We start from the raw sequence: 15,563 nt of genomic DNA, 5'->3' as shown, positions 1-15,563 counted from the left end.
GTTTCTGGCTGTGCCCGGCCGCGTGCAGAGACGCGGGCAGCTCCTTCCTTCCCTCCTGCTTCCCTTAGCAGCACCTCCTCCCTCCTTTTATGCAGGTTTTCTTCCTCCTCTCCGTGGTATCCTCTTCCCCTGGGCAGGGCCACGTGTTTGGAACGTGTCTGTTTGTCAGGAGGCCCTCGTGGTGCCCGCCGGCCGCCCCGCGCGTCGCCCACCTGCGCGCGGCCCCTGTCCTCGTCCCTCGCGGAGCCGCCGCTGTCCTCGGGGCTCCGCTGCACCGGGGCGGCCGTCGCGCACAGGGCCTAGCATGGCAGTGAAACCTAGCACTGTGTCCCATTTGCATTTATTAGCATGCGGTAATTATTCCTAGAGATAATTACCCTTTACCAATTCGCATTAATTTAGATTTCTTTGAAAAGCAATCAAGAGGAGCAGGGAGCGATAATACATCAAAGTGAATAACGATATGTCACCAGAGGAATAGGATGCGTTTCCGTGTAACAAACCATGTCAGGCAGCAGCCGGCCCCTTCCTTCACCCTCCAATTACGTGAACGCAGTTTGATTGCTGGTGCTAACGGCCATCAGTCACACGTGTCCCCCGTCCAGGTCCAATTCACACTCTTCGCTTCAGGTGCAGCAAGGGAAAAAGTCTCTTGCGAGGTGACAATAGGAGAAGGCACGAAACCCAGTAGATAACAGTGTAGTAACGGTCATTCTGCCGTTGAAAGGCTCCTGCCAGCCCCTGAACAGGTAGGTTTAATTGCTTTTATTTTCAGGGAGCATCTGAAACTCATGAAAGATGAGAGGGTCTCGGAAAGCACAAAAGTATTGGGTGAGTGATCCCTAGGAGAGGGAAGGCTGTTCCAAGGGGCGCAGGGAGCGCGGGGAGCAGTGAGCTCCGGGGGCCACGCGCGCGTTGGAGCAGAACCAACCCGGGGACGTGGCTCCGTGCGAGGCTGCGGCTGCGAGCCCCGCTCTGCAGGCCAGCGAGGACAAGCCCCTGGTTTCCAGGGAGGATCCAAGCTCCGTGCAGGGTCCCTGGGAGCAGCTGCGCAGACTGTGTGACACCCCTCAATATGCTGGAGCCCCTGTGTGACACCCCTCAATATCCGCTGCTCCTGGAGCAAGGACCTCCGACTGCACCTGGCACGAGGAAGGGTTCTTGCTCCAACGGCAGCGTATCCCGCTGCAGCACTTGCAGTTCCTGGATTTTTCGCTGACAAACTCTGTCCCCGCTCTCCCTTCTCTGTCCCCGCGCTCCAGCTCTGTCCCCGCGCTCCGGCTCTGTCCCCACGCTGTGGCTCTGTCCCCGCGCTCCAGCTCTGTCCCCGCGCTCCCGCTGCGCGCGGCAGCTCCCTGCAGCTGCCCAGCGCCCCAGGAGAGCCGCTGCTCATCTGCCACCGTGGCCTCGGCTAAAAGGAAATCGATGGTTATTGAGTGGTTATGGACTGCCGTTTAGTGCGAGCCCTGAGCGCAGGATAGAGCTGTAGAAACATCCGCTTACGTGAGCAACAGTCAGTGCATCTCGTTGCCAGTGTATAAAATCTTACGTTTAAAACGATGTGCGTTAGGCATAAGGCAATGAGAAATTCAGGTATCTACCAAAGGCGCTTCCAATTTGAACTTGGTTTTGAAACGATTTGGTTAAGGGGGAACGTGAACATTCGGCCAGCGCAGGTGGCTGCGGAGAGCCCGGCGCGCAGAGCCCCGGGACGGTGGCCCGGGCGCCTCGGAGCCGCCGGAGCCGCGGCCGGCCCCGCTCCCGAGCCCGGCACGGGGCTCCGCAGCGAGGAAGGGACGGCCGGCGGAGCCGGTCCCGCTCGGACCTGCTGCCCGCGGTGCTGCCCGCGGCGCCGCCCGCGCGACGCGGACCCCACGGAACCGGGCGCGCAGGAGCTGCGCCACGACGATCCTCGGGAGAAGGCAAACAGCGGTTTTCTCGCTAAGCTCCAGCTGGCGGAACCGTGACGGTCACTCTGCTGCTTGTTTGGACAACCGTGAGGTACTTGTTTAACAGCTTTGTACTTCATAAAAAAAATTACTGTAGAAGAAAACGCTGCGCCAGATCTGTGCCAAGCGCTCAGTGGGGTTTTGCACATGCAGGAGCATTGGATAAACACTCCCAATGTCATTTTTCACTCGCGCTGGCAAATGTGGAGAAGCTGCTCCCTCCTGCCACGCCGCCCAGCCAGAGAGGTTAATTCTCCTGGGGACTCCAAACGTGCTCTGCTGTTAAACGGAGCGAGAGCCTCCACTGGAGTCAGTGCTGTGAGTGGATGGGCAGATGTTTTAGTTTAGTTTCTGTTATTATTTCTATGATTTTCTGTTATTTTTGGTATTTGTCGATGGGGTGGCTGGTCTACGTGCGGAAAGTCCCGTCCTACCTGTCTTCACACCGCGTTTCCGGTGATGATTCCTCCCTGATCCTCTCTGACCCGCTGGCACTGGCAGTGTTAGCGTGACTGGCTAAGCGCCCAGGAGAGCAGGCAGGTCCGCGCGGAGAGGGCTGGCAAGGAGCTAAAGCCCCAGCAGCAGCTCAGCTCGGCGGGGAGGGTTTGCGTCCGTGCCGACAGCCCCGGCTCAGCCCCGCGGCTGCTCCCTGCCCCAGCGGTGCCCGAACCCCCGGGGCAGCGCGGGAGAGCGGGAGCTTGTGGCTCTTCTGTATCAGCTGTGGAAGGATGGAGTGTTAGAACTGCCGGTTTGGTATTTGCAAAAGCAAATGCAGTTGAACAGTTTCTAAACAGGCAAGGGGTGGCAGTGACTCAGCAGAGTGGGAGGATGCAAGTCTGGAGCTGGTGTGCACGGGAGATCCTGGGATGCGCTGGGCGGTCTGCAGGATATTTTGAAAAGTTGCCACTAAAAAAGCCCTGGAAATCACAAGGTGCTCTCAAGGTGCGTGTTGCTGCGTGCAGAAAGGCTGGTCCTGGAGCAGGGAGCGGGCAGGGAGGGCTGGCGGCAGCGCGGCAGCGGAGCGCGGGTCCTCCGGGCTCGGGTGTGCGTTGGCACCAGGAGGAGCACGAGGAGGGAACGGGTCTCCCGAAAGGTAGAGAGGGAAACGGGAAGTGTCTGGAGCCTGCGATGGAGGAGGAAAGGGAGGAATCGGCAGAGCTCGGACGCGAGCGTGGCCCGAGCGGAGCGGCCGGGAGAGGCCGTGGAGCAGAGGGTCACGGGGGAGCTGACGCCGTCACCACCACAGCCGGCGGCTTGGAAGGACGCTGGAAAACCACGAGGTTGGCCTTGGGAGACTGCCTGGATCCCTGGAACCTGGTGCCCGAGGTGTGTGTCTGCAGGGGGATGACTGAGCCCAGGGCGCCCCGCGCTGCCGGGGTGACGGCTGCCGCAGGGGCCGGCCCGGCACGGGGAGCCGCGCTGCACGGGGCCGGCCGGGCATCCGACTGCTCCCGCTGCCGGCCCGCACGGGCGCGCGGAGCAGGCGACGCGTCCTGGCCCTGGGCGGGATCCTGGCCCCTGTGCGCGATCCCGGTCCCGTGCGGGATCCCGGCCCGGTGCGGAGCGGCTCCCTGCACTCCATGGCCCCGTGATCCCCACGGGGGTTCTATCTGAGCCGAGGCGGGTGCCCTCCCTGGGCGCCAGGGCTGCTCGTGCTCTTGTCTTCCCTGCGTTTCGTTGGTGCCCGAGTTTCGACGGGGGCAGCTGATCGGTCCTTCTGCAGCGTCGGTGCGGGCTGCGCTCGCAGCTGGTTTTAGGAGAGCGGAATCGAGGTGCAATTGGCAATGCAGGGGCCGTTCCGCGCCGTGCGGCACGCGGGGCGGCCCCGGAGCCTGCGGGCGGCCCCGTGCGGACACCGGCTCCCGCGCTGCCGGGCCGGGAGCGGTCGTGGCAGCCGGTACCGAGCGCCAGGCCCTGCCGGGGCCGTCGCGTCCCAGCTGTGAGGTGCAGGTACGCGGGGCTGGGCAGCAGAAACCAGCCGTGCCCAGGGATCCGGGTGCTCAGGGGGAGTTCAGCACCCCCTTCCCAGGGGGGATGCTCGGGTAGAGGTGTCCCTTTTAATAACTCATCGGATACCCCCGAGCAATCGCGTCCTTGTAAGGAAAGGAAGCGCAGCCCCATCTGTCTTTCCCCTCTTTTTTCATGCTATTTTCACTTTCTTGTTTTTCTCTGTCACATATGGGAGCTGTGATGGCTGCTGCACGCAGAAGTGAAAGAGTCTGTTGGGAAAAGAAAATGTCAGTGAGCACTGAAGTACAGCAGAAGCCGCGCTGCTCCCTATGAGAGGAAACAGCGCTGCCCCGGCCTCCACGCGCCACCCTGGCACAGAAACAGCCGCCGGTGCTGCAGCCCGGCGCGCCGCGGCCCTCCCGCGTGCCGTGGCCGCGCTTTGCGCGGGGAAGCAGCCCTGTGCGCAGGCCACGCTGCAGCGCGCCGGGCCCGGAGCGCCGGAGCATCGTGCCCAGCCGCAGCGGGAGCAGCGCGGTCCTGCCGCGCAGCCGAGGGCGCACGCGGGGGCTGCGCGGCCCCGTGGCCCTGCCCGACGCCCTCCCCCGGGAGCTCCCACCTTGCTCCGATTTTAGGAACACAAATCAGCAGCTCTCGGGAATTGGGATCTGCTGCTGCTGGCGGCGGCAGCTTCTGTGAGCTCCTGCGTGTGCGTCTGCTGCTTCGCCGGGTGCTGCAGCTGGCAGCGGCGCTGCCCTCCCCGCTGCCAGGACGGGCGCTCCCCGGGCACAGGGCACACACAGCACGGGCAGGGGCGAGCGGAGCCTTGGCGCAGCGCGGGCGCTTCCGTGGCCTTGTGCGGATCCTGCCCGTTCCCAGGGCTCTGCGGGGTTACGCCGCTGCCGTCCGGAGGGTGCCTGAGGATGCAGGATGAGAGGCTCTTTGAAGAATTACTGTGTGTGTGTGTGTGTGTGTAATGTCAGATGCACCCAGTGGTCAATGCATGTAAAGCACCAGCCCGGACGGAGCTGTTGTGTGTTCATAGACACACGTATTTCCAAAGGCAGAAGGCGCTACTGGAGGATCTGACTTCAGGCCGTGGTATTTTACCCTGTTTGTCTTTTCTACAGAAGTCCCATAGCTCGTATTTATGTGGTAGTAACCTGAGTCTAAAGCTCCGCTCTTTTTAATGGTGTGTAAAGTCTTTCCACGTCCAGATTAAGGAACGCAAGGTGCTTGAATGAACCATTTAATGATGTGCTTCTTTATTCCGTTCTGGTGACTCGGTGCGATTCACATTCTTGTACAGGGCTCTCTCTTTCTCCAAGTTTCAATAAACTCTGTTTTGCATTTTAATAGCCCAAAGCACAAAGCTCCGTGACGTCACCCAGGAGCATTCAGAGCGTGAAAGGCTCCCGCAGCCCCGGGACACAAAGCCGGGCTGGATGCGCGGGCGCCCCGGGCCGCCCGTCTCGGGGCCGCGCCATCTGTGTCCGTGCGCCTCCCCCTCGTTGTGCTGAGTCCCAACGAGCGCAGCCGCCAAGCTGCGGCCTCTATGTGCGTAACCCAGCACCGGGATCTCCTGCTGCTTTGTATTCCCGACCAGGGAACGCGGAGGGCAGTGGAAGCGGAACAAAGGCAGCTTTTCCATCCTCTCCTTTCCCCATGGGGCCTGGGCTTTCCTTGCGCGAGGAAAGCCCTTGATTTGGGAGTGTGGCATTTTCTGTGCACCAAACTAAGGAACAGCCCTCTAGAAATCAGAGGGTCTCTGGATTATGTTTTTCCTTCCATCAGTTCCCGCGAGTATTGCACGCGGCTGCCATGCCGGGCGGAGGGCTGGGCGCTCTGTGCAGGCGCTTCTCCCCTCCTGCCCCGGCGCCGGTCGCTCTGCGCCGCTTTAACTCGCCCCTGTCCCGGCCCTGAGCGGGTGGTCAGAGAAGCTCTTCCCTTGGCTCCTGTGGCCCGGTCTGAACCGATGCCGGAAACATTCCAGCGTTCCTGTGGCCACCTCCTGCGCTCTCTTTACTAGGTGTTTCCACACACCTTTTTTTTTTTTGTGCACATTTCATTCCGCTTGTGCTGATCTGTGCTGTGCTTGTGCTGGTGCTGTTCCTACGTCAGCACATATGAAACACAGGGGCACACCAGGAGAGGAGTTCCTGGAAGCTTGCACTGCCTGCAGCGGCTCCCCCGGAATGGATCTCGCTATGGAAAATGTAGGGTTCATTAATCCCGGTGGAATTCCTATCCTCGGTGTGCAAGGTGCTGGTGTGGGCTGGAATGCCCCCAAACAAATGGCCAATACGAGACTTTCCAGGAAATGAAGTAAAAGCAGGAGGTGCAGGAGCCCCGAGCGGGGCTGGCGGCGCCTGGCTGTGAGCGCCGAGCTGCTCCCGCCGCGGAGCTCCCGGCTGCTCCCGCCGCGCTCGGCTCCGGCACCGCTGCCTCCGCCTGCTCTCCGGGGGCTCCGCTGTGAAATGGAGGGCAGCGGGATAAGGGAGCGTGTTCAGCGCTGTGCGAGGCCGGTCTGGGAAGAGAGAGCGGGGGAGACGCCCTGAGCAGCACCCGGGCGTTCTCGGAGTCCAGCCTTTGAGGAGGGAGGGCCTCAGCGTGCCCAGAACGCACCCCTTGTAACTTACCCCCAGAAAAATAACCTCCTGCCCTTAGTTTGCCTGCTCGCTTTGCTGCTCTGGCGAAGCTGGAAGAGAAGGCCCCAGGTTGCAGCACAGCAGAGCTTGAGGCACTTCAGTTTTCCAAACGCCAGTTTGAGCCTGGGGAAATGTCTGCGCTGGAATGCAGGGGTGGAAGCCTGGATCTGCCACGACACCGACCTGGGGACGCAGTGCAGCCACGCAGGGGAATGTGCCGGGTGGTAAAACTGCGTACAGGAGAACACAGTGCTTTACATCTGCCCTGTGGACCAGATCCTGCAATTCTGCAAGCACTCAAAAGAAATTTCTTGCCTTGGAAAAGCAGGCAGCGAGGGTTTTGGCTCTCGGTCTGGTGACAGCTTTTTACACCGACAGGAGTGCCCAGCGGGGAAGTCAATAGCAAATAAAACGTGATCGCGCTTGCTTTGGGCGCGCGGTGCTGCGCTTGTTTGGGGCGCTCTGCTTGGTGCTGTGTTTGCTCGAGGCGCTCGGTGCTGTGCTTGTTTGGGGCGCTCGGCGCTGCGTTTGCGTGGGGCGCTCTGCTCAGTGCTGCGCCTGCTTGGGGCGCTCTGCCCATCGCTGCGCTTGCTCGGGGTGCTCGGCGCTGCGCTTGCTCAGGGCACTCAGCGCGGCGCTTGCCGCGGTGCCGCTGCTCTCCCGCATGCTCCGTCTCCTGCAGCCCGTGCTGGGAGCCGCCGGCAGCCGCTCCCCTCGTGCCGTCCCTCGGTGCCGCGGCGCAGGGGCACCCGGTTGCGCTGCGGCCGCGCGGCAGGCGGGGACGGGCCCGGCGGGCACCGCGCGGCCCCTCCAGCACCGCAGCCCTCCCTGGTTTAGCTCGCGGCCTTCCAGGGCCTGGGAGCCGCCAGAGACCTGCGAGAGGGTGGGAACATCCCTGGCCGGGTGCTGCTCGCTCGGGATGGTGGCCGCTCCAATGCGCTTCCCCTTGCGCTCGCCTCCCGCTCTCCTAGGAGCGCTTACCCTGCGCTTACCCTGCTTCTGCCTTGCCCTGTTTCTGGCCGTTTCCCCTGCAAAACGCAGGGGAAGTCAGGAAAATATGTCTTTCTGCTGCCTAAATTTAGCCCCCACAAGCTTGTCTGGTGCCAGCAGCATCTCCTGTGGTAAACCACAGTTTGCAACTAAGGGCCAGCCACATCTTCCAAATGTCTCCGAGAGACGTGAGTAAATCCCCACTGAAGGGACTCTGGTTGAGCTTCTTCCTCCCTGTCAAAAAGCCGAGGTTAATTTGTTGTGTTTTTGTGGGCACGGGCCGCAGGGAGCAGGCGCTGCAGCGAGCGCGAGGCCGAGGCCGAGCTTTCCTCGGGGCTGCCCGTGAGCAAACCGAAGCCGAGGCCACCAGCGAGCAGCACGGAGAGCTCAGGGCTCTGCCGAACACTGAAACGGGTTGTGTTTGTCGGCCGGTTTGGGCTCTGCGGACGCGGATCCGCTCTGAACTCGGAGCAGGGCTGGCCCCGGCGCTGCTGGAGCTGCCCAGGGTTCCGCTCTCCAGAGAGCCCAAATCCTCCCGAGATTCCCTGTGTTTTCTGAGCTTTTGCATGTCAGCCTGGACTCGACTGTTCGTCTGTTTTCCTTGTGTCCATCTCCATGGAACACTCGCGCGGTGCTGAGGGGCGCCCCGTGCTCCTCCTCCGGCCCTGGAGAGCGCGGGGTGCCTCGGTGCTCGCAGGTTACATGTTGAAACGGCGCCTTTCCCCGAGAGGAGGCCTGGGGCGAGCGCGAGCAGCGTGCGCGGAGCGGGCTGCGGCGGTGGGCTCGAGGGAACGGTGCGGGTCAAGGGTTCTGTGCTGGGGTCAAGGGTTCTGTGTTGGGGTCAAGGGTTCTGTGTTGGGGTCAAGGGTTCTGTGCTGGGATCAAGGGTTCTGTGTTGGGGTCAAGGGTTCTGTGCTGGGATCAAGGGTTCTGTGTTGGGGTCAAGGGTTCTGTGCTGGGATCAAGGGTGCTGTGTTGGGGTCAAGGGTTCTGTGTTGGGGTCAAGGGTTCTGTGTTGGGGTCAAGGGTTCTGTGCTGGGATCAAGGGTGCTGTGTTGGGGTCAAGGGTTCTGTGTTGGGGTCAAGGGTTCTGTGCTGGGATCAAGGGTTCTGTGTTGGGGTCAAGGGTTCTGTGCTGGGATCAAGGGTGCTGTGTTGGGGTCAAGGGTTCTGTGTTGGGGTCAAGGGTTCTGTGTTGGGGTCAAGGGTTCTGTGCTGGGATCAAGGGTGCTGTGTTGGGGTCAAGGGTTCTGTGTTGGGATCAAGGGTTCTGTGTTGGGATCAAGGGTTCTGTGTTGGGATCAAGGGTGCTGTGCTTGGGTGAAGGGTACTGTGTTGGGGTTAAGGGTTCTATGTTGGGGTTAAGGGTGCTGTGTTGTGATCAAGGGTTCTGTGCTTGGGTTAAGGGTGCTGTGTTGGGGTTAAGGGTTCTATGTTGGGGTTAAGGGTGCTGTGTTGGGATCAAGGGTGCTGTGCTTGGGTTAAGGGTGCTGTGTTGGGGTTAAGGCTATTATACTGCACTGCTCCCAGTGGCAGTGTGTGCCCGGCTGAGGAGACTCGGGGCATTCAGTTACTTCCGATGTTGTCTTGTGGTTTTACTCTCATTTCTATTTCCAAATCCCCTTCCGCCAAGACTGGTATTTATGGTGTGGTGAAGTTTGTTGTTTGTGCCGGGTGTTCTCCTTGCTCCGGGTGTGCGCTGCGGCTGCCTCACCGCTGTCACCGTCGCTGCGCTCCGCGTCCCGCGCGTCTCGGAGCAGGCAGGCGCTGTCGGCCCTGCGGCCCCTGGACGGGCAGCGTTTGGGCAGCAGGGTCCGGCCGCGCTCTGCCCTCCTTGGCCGCCCGCGCGGCTCCTCCTGGGCCCCTGCTTGTGCGCGTTGTCCGTGTGCTCTGCGCGCCGCGTCGCGAGGGGCAGAGCGCGTGCGCCGCGCTCCCCGCGCCTGCTCCCCGCCTTGCGGCTGCCTCCCACATTGCTGGGCCAGAGCTTTCTGCTGCAAGATCCTGAGTAACTTCTGGTGGAAATGGCAGCGAGGGGTAAGCGAGGGCCTGCCTCCAAAAGGGAGGGAAGTTACTCTGGTTGTGTAGTTGAGATCCTGACCTCCATTTTAAGGTGGCGTGTGGTGAACCTCTCCGTACTCTTCACGAAACCTTTGGCTGAGGACACTTAGAAGGATGCCACAATTGAAGAAGACACTTTTTAATGGTGGAGAGAAATTCATAAAGATTTCAAGTGCTCCATTGCTGAGGTTTGGTCTCCTGAGAGTTGCTCTGCAGTGGATCCATGACACAGAGGCTCCGCTCTCAGCCCCGCTCGCAGGAGCCTGGATGTGGTGCAGTTGGGATGTGCCGAGGAGGCCTCCGAGATGAGGACCCGTCCGCCTCCCCTTCCACCTGCAGCACCGAGGAGGCCTCGGGCTGGGGAAGCGGTGGCCGTGGTGGCGTCGCCGCTGCCCTGGGCGCTGCGCGAGCGGGGCCACGCGAGAGGGTCCCTGGCGGGACGAGCGCGGGCCCCAGCCGAGCGGGAAACAGCCCTGCAACAACCTCCTCAAATCAGAGCTGCGGCTTTCGAGTAGCCGCAGGAAACCGGAGACCTAATTTCTATGGATGGAAACGCAGTGTCAGAACACATTGTCGTTTTTGGTAATCTCAGCGTAACAACTCGGATTTGCGGCTGGAAGAGCAGTATTCCCAGCCAGCTGCTTCTCCGGGTGGGTCAGGCCCCGCTGGACGAGCGGTGGGTTTGGGCGCACGACGAGTCGCTCGCGTGAGAAGTTTACGTGTTTCGGAACGTGATTAATGGACACGTTAATGAAAACCTGCCTGTCGAGTCAGGGAATGAGCAATGAACACAGCTCTGTCCGAAGGGCTCCGGAGGGAGGAGAGCGGCAGCCCCGGCCTGCCGGGCCCGCACGAGGACGTGCTCACGCCGGAGCTGGAGCCCTCCTGGCCGTCCCCACGACGGCCGCGCTGCGGGGACCAAGGGACGGGGAGAGGCTTCGTCCTTGAGGCCCTGGTGAGCCCGGAGCATCCAGCGCGTGTCTCAGAACGGCTCCAAACGCTCCTGGTAGGAAGTTTGGATCCAAGCGTGCGGGCCTGGTCCCGTTCACATCAGGGCTCCCTATGTGCCGCCTTCGTTTCGTAGCTCAGCAGCCCAGACACGTGCAGGTTATTAAAGAAAGAATATGAAATGACTAAATCCTGCTTTGTTTTTCCCCCTTAGCTAGGAGGGCTGAAGCTGTTGCCAGGTTCTGCAGGGAGCCGCGCAGCCGTCAGCGTCCCGGGGGCGGCTGACGCCCTGGGAGGGTCTGCAGGGCGCTCGCCCGGGGACCCGCTTCGCCTCTGCCATTAGCAGGGTGGTTCTTGTCTGTTCCTCCATTTGCTTTTCTTATTAAGAAAATGTATTTGGGCTCTGGACTTCAGGGTTGTTGGGGACTGATCTTTTAAAATTCATTTCCTTTTGTTCATTTTCAGTCCCTCGCCCCCACCCCAGCCTCCTGCAACACGGCCAAGTTTCCAGCCCTGTTTGGAGCAGACAGCCGCAGGCAGCAGTTAGATTTTTCTCCTGGAGCCGGTTTGTTTCCCCTGCCCCTGGGAGGGAGGGACGGCAGAGCGCCCCGCAGTGACGTGTTGGATCCTGGCGGGAGCCGGGATATGGGATGTGTCTGTGGGCTCCGTTTGTGCTGGATCCTCCATTGGTTGTCTCGGGTGGCAGGTTTGGCCTTTCCATCTGGCAGGAGTGTGTGCGTGGTTTGAAATCCTGTTTCTGTTGTTAAATTTAGCATAATTGCAACACAGCATTATGTTTGTTGTCAGACAGCCTTCATCCGGGGAAAGTTTGTCTTGAGACTAGGCCGGAGTCAAGAATAACCCCTGTGTTTCACTGCCTTTGCTGGCCGAGGAGAGCGGGTCATGCTCCATGCTGGGATGCCGGGCGAACGGGAGCACCGGGGAAACGGGAGCACCGGGGAAACGGGAGCACCGGGGAAACGGGAGCCGGGCGCGCTGCTCCGCTGGCCGCGTCCCTGCCGGAGCAGGCCCGGTTGCCTCCGGAGGGGAGTCCTCCTGTTCCGCAGGGAAGCGCTGCCGTGCTGCGGGTCACCCTTGCAGGTTTGGTGGCAGAAGATGCGGACAACCCTCCTGTGCTCCAAGTGCCGCCGCCGTTGGCATCGTGCCCAAGCACAGCAAAACGGAGCATTAAGGAACAAAGGGCAAACCCCCTGCTTGAGCGAGCAGCAGAGCTGCCGCGGGCCCGGCGGCTGCTGCAGGAGGCCGGCGGGACGGCCGCGGAGCGGGGCGCGGAACGGGCGGACACCGGGGCAGGGGGCGGAGGGGAGGCGCCAGGCAGCCTCTCCCGGCCCCACGGCCCGTGGATTCACTCGCAGTCCAGCGTGCTCCTTCCCCCGGCGCAGCAAACCCTGCGCCTCCTGGAGCCTGCGGGGCCTCGGGGACGGCGGGGCTGTTTGGAGAGGATCCCTCGGCACCGAACGCTTTCATGTGCTCTGAGCCGGCTGGGGAGGAACCCGCTTGTCCCCTGTCTGCAGGGATAAAAGGCAGGACAACAAGTGAGGCCGGCGCCGCCTCCTCCCCGCAGCGGGTGCCTCAGCGCATGGCGGCCTGGCTGATTAGTTTGGTGAAAGGCTCCGTTAGGAGTCCTGCTGAAGGCCGTTGGTGAGGAACGCCTGTTCCGTGGGATTTCGGAGGTCTCCGGCAGGGAGAGGCGGGTTGTGGGAGGCCAGAAGCTGCCGCCAGAGCGGGTCCCTCGTGCCGGGGAGAGGCCCCTGCGCGGCCGTGCGCCGAGCAGGTCCCCGCGGGCAGGGCCTCGAGCGTCCGGCCTCCACAAAACCGCGTCTGGGGAACGGGGTTGTCTCAGCGCCGTCGCTGCCGGGGGCCGGAGCACGAGCTCCGCTCGCGTGAGCGCTGCGCTGCGGCCGCGCGCGCTGCGCTCGTCCTGCCCTCCCCGCTGCCGCGTGCTGCTTCCAGAGCGGACGTGCCGGCTGGCCGCGGTGTCCCAGGGCGCGGTGCGCTTCCCAGAGCGCCGCATCATCCGGAGGAGAGTCCGCCTGGAAGGAGCGCGGAGGCGGCGCCGATGACCGCGCGGCCGGAGGGAGCTGTGACGCGCGCGGCCGGCCGCGCTGCCAGACCAGCCTCGGGAGCCGCCGCGTGCAGGCGCCTCCCAAGCTTCGCTTCCATTGGCACACCCGGGAGTGTGGGCTCCCGGCTCCCTCGGGATGACAGCCCGGCCTCTCCGTGCCCGTCCCGTGGGCTGCGGTCGTTCTGGTGCGTGTTTTTGGTTGCTCAGGTCAGGTTATGTGTAACATCCACATGACCCGCCGGCTCCGCGGCCTGCAGGACACTCAGGACCACGCGCAGGCCCAGATCCAGCCCCAGGCACTGTGTCCTCTTCCCCTTCCTGCTGCTTTTCACCCCGTCCTACTGCTGACCCAATGTCTTGGGGATTTTCTGCTTTCTCCCCCAGGCGCCTGGTTTGTGTCCATTTATCCTAGCGAATACTCTTTCTTTAGCTTTAACAGCTTCTTTCTTGGGGCTGTTTAGCTTTAACGGCTCCTTTCTCGGGGCTGTTTCTCCTCCCGTTGGATCTGTAAACAGCAGTTGTATCTCATTTCTGCTCTCATTTCCTTGAATTAGCTCCTGAATAGCTGTGCTGAGATTTCCTTTCCAGGTTCCTCGCACGATTCCCTTGCGGGGCTGCCCAAGCGGCAGCCTCCTCGCGGCTCTGCTGGCTGAGCAGGGTCCCCAGCCCTTCCCCGCGCGCGGCTCGCGCCGTTGGCGCCGCGTTCGTGTGCCGGGCTCCCCGTCCTGCCCCGCGGCTCCCTGCGCTCCATGTACCAGGATCCCTGTCCTGCCCCACGGCTCCCTGCCCCGCGGCTCCCTGCGCTCCATGTACCAGGATCCCTGCCCTGCCCCGCGGCTCCCTGCCCCGTGGCTCTGCTCTCCGCTCCGCTATCCCACCCCGCAGCCCTGCGCCCTTGGGCAGGGGTCTCGGCGGGGGAGGCTCTGCCGTCGCGGCAGCGGGGCCAGCGCAGGACGTGCGGGGGCGAAGGCGACCGCGGTGCCCGCGGGAGCTCAGCTCCGGCAGGGAATGAGGGGAGGCAGGAACGGGAAGGACTCGGGAGGATATCGCTGTTCCCTGCGTTTCGGAGCACTGTGCCTGTTGCCAAGGACTGTTCTAGAAAACTCCTCGGGCTGTAATCTGCTGCAAGGAGAGAGCTGGAGATCAAATTTGTGTTAAAAAATCTATTTCCAGCTTGCTCCGCAAAGCGGAGAGCTGCAGAGCAGGTCCCGTGTTGGCACCAGCAGGAACGGGAATGTAAAATCCATCTGGGATGTGGCGCCGTTTCCACGGCCCCTGTGTGGGCAGGAAGCGGCCGGCAGCAGGGGAGCGGGAAGGCTCCAAGAGGGGCTGTCGGGAAGCGGCACCGCTGCGTCCCGTCCCGCGGGCGGCCACGGGGCTTGGGAGGAGGCGGAGGGACGGCCCCGCTGCGCTACCTGCCCCACTGGGGTACCTGCCCCACTGGGGTACCTGCCCCACTGGGGTACCTGCCCCACTGCAGGGCCAGCCCCATTGCGGTCCCTGCCCCGCTGCGGTCCCTGCCCCACTGCAGGGCCAGCCCCGCTCTGCTACCAGCCCCACCGCGGTACGAGCCCCGCTCCGGTACCAGCCCCGCTCTGGTATCAGCCCTCTGGTGAAGGGGAGACCCGATTTACCAATTAACCCAGGGGTGTCTGGGGACGTGAGCGGGACAGAAGCGGCATTTGTCATGGTCTTGGGTTCGCTATGGCTTCTCCAGCAGGTCTTCATGCTTGTTCGTGAGCGCTGCCCTGGGTCTGCGTGCGGCGCGCGGTGTTCCAGGAGACACCAGGTAATGGCAGCGCTGCGTTGCCGCTGCGAGAAAGCGAGTGCCGAGCCCTGGGGTCCTTTCTGTGCACTCATGCAACTGTTCCTTTTGACCAGGACCAAGTGTTTCAGACGCGACCAGTGAATGAAATTCTTTGGCACTCATTTGGAAAAACGCTTCCGTTGACTCGAAGAGTCCTGGAAGGCAAGTGGGTGCCCCGTGGCGGCGGCGCTCACGCTCTGTCCCTCTCTCCCTGTGTGCACGCAGAGATCCGCAGCCAGCTCGTGGAGCAGTTCAAATGCCTGGAGCAGCAGTCGGAGTCGCGGCTGCAGCTGCTGCAGGACCTGCAGGAATTCTTCCGCCGGAAAGCCGAGATCGAGCTGGAGTACTCGCGGAGCCTGGAGAAGCTGGCGGAGCGCTTCTCCTCCAAGATCCGCAGCTCCAGGGAGCACCAGTTCAAGTAAGCGCCGTCCCGCGCCAAACGGGGCCTTTCCGGCTCCTCGCTGGAGCTTTTATCCTTCTCTTTCCTCTCTGCCCTCTCTTCCCTGCTCCTCACTGCCCCTTCTCTAGCCCCTCGCGCCTGTTTTGCCATTCTGTCGGCAAAGGCAGCGATTCCTGCTGCTGCTGCGTTACTAAATCCTATTTATTCCCATTTAATCTGTTTACTCGGGCTCTGCAGCGAGGCCGGGTTTGCTGTGGCCTCACGCAGGAGTCCCCTCGAAGGCATCGCCGTCGGTGCTGTTTGTTCTCCCCGCAGCTGAGGGCTGCTTTCTGCTGCCTTGGTTGCCCTGTCTCCACGATGAGGGTCCTGGGGCAGGGGTTGGAGATCCCGGGGCCAGGGAAGTGCCCGCCCGCGCGCTGGGAGCCCCGCGGGCTGTGCCAGGGCGCTCGGGCTCTCCTCGCCGTGGCCGTGGGACCCGCGGGGAGCTCTGCGCCTGGCAGCGCCGCGGGGCTGGGTCCAACACCCCGTGCCCAGGGCTCCGAGTGGCACTGACGCCGCGGATGGTGATGGCACCCGCCTCGCTGCGCCCTCCCCGTCCCGCTCCGCGGGAGCCGCCTCTCCAGAGGCCTCGTGCCCGCGCTGCCACGGGCTCCGGCGCGCTGCGCTCCCCGGCTGCCTTGGGAATGCCCGTGCTGTGGCATGCGCTTCTCATTGCCCTTTCTCATGGAAA

At 62.7% G+C, this 15,563-nt stretch overlaps 1 protein-coding gene across 1 annotated transcript in view; it reads left to right on the top strand.

Annotated features, from left to right (window-relative positions):
* Positions 1 to 15,563, top strand: part of SRGAP3 (SLIT-ROBO Rho GTPase activating protein 3) — a 59,575-nt gene that overhangs the window by 10,265 nt on the left and 33,747 nt on the right. Inside the window, 1 exon segment of the mRNA XM_088534631.1 lies at positions 14,659 to 14,851. Coding sequence (XP_088390757.1) covers positions 14,659 to 14,851 — 193 coding nt within the window.

Source organism: Tinamus guttatus, unplaced genomic scaffold (assembly GCF_059628265.1).
Source record: "Tinamus guttatus ecotype Peru unplaced genomic scaffold, ASM5962826v1 Tinamus_guttatus_pri_ptg000580l, whole genome shotgun sequence".
NCBI classification, from domain to species: domain Eukaryota; kingdom Metazoa; phylum Chordata; class Aves; order Tinamiformes; family Tinamidae; genus Tinamus; species Tinamus guttatus.
This window is presented reverse-complemented; position numbering and strand designations above follow the sequence as displayed.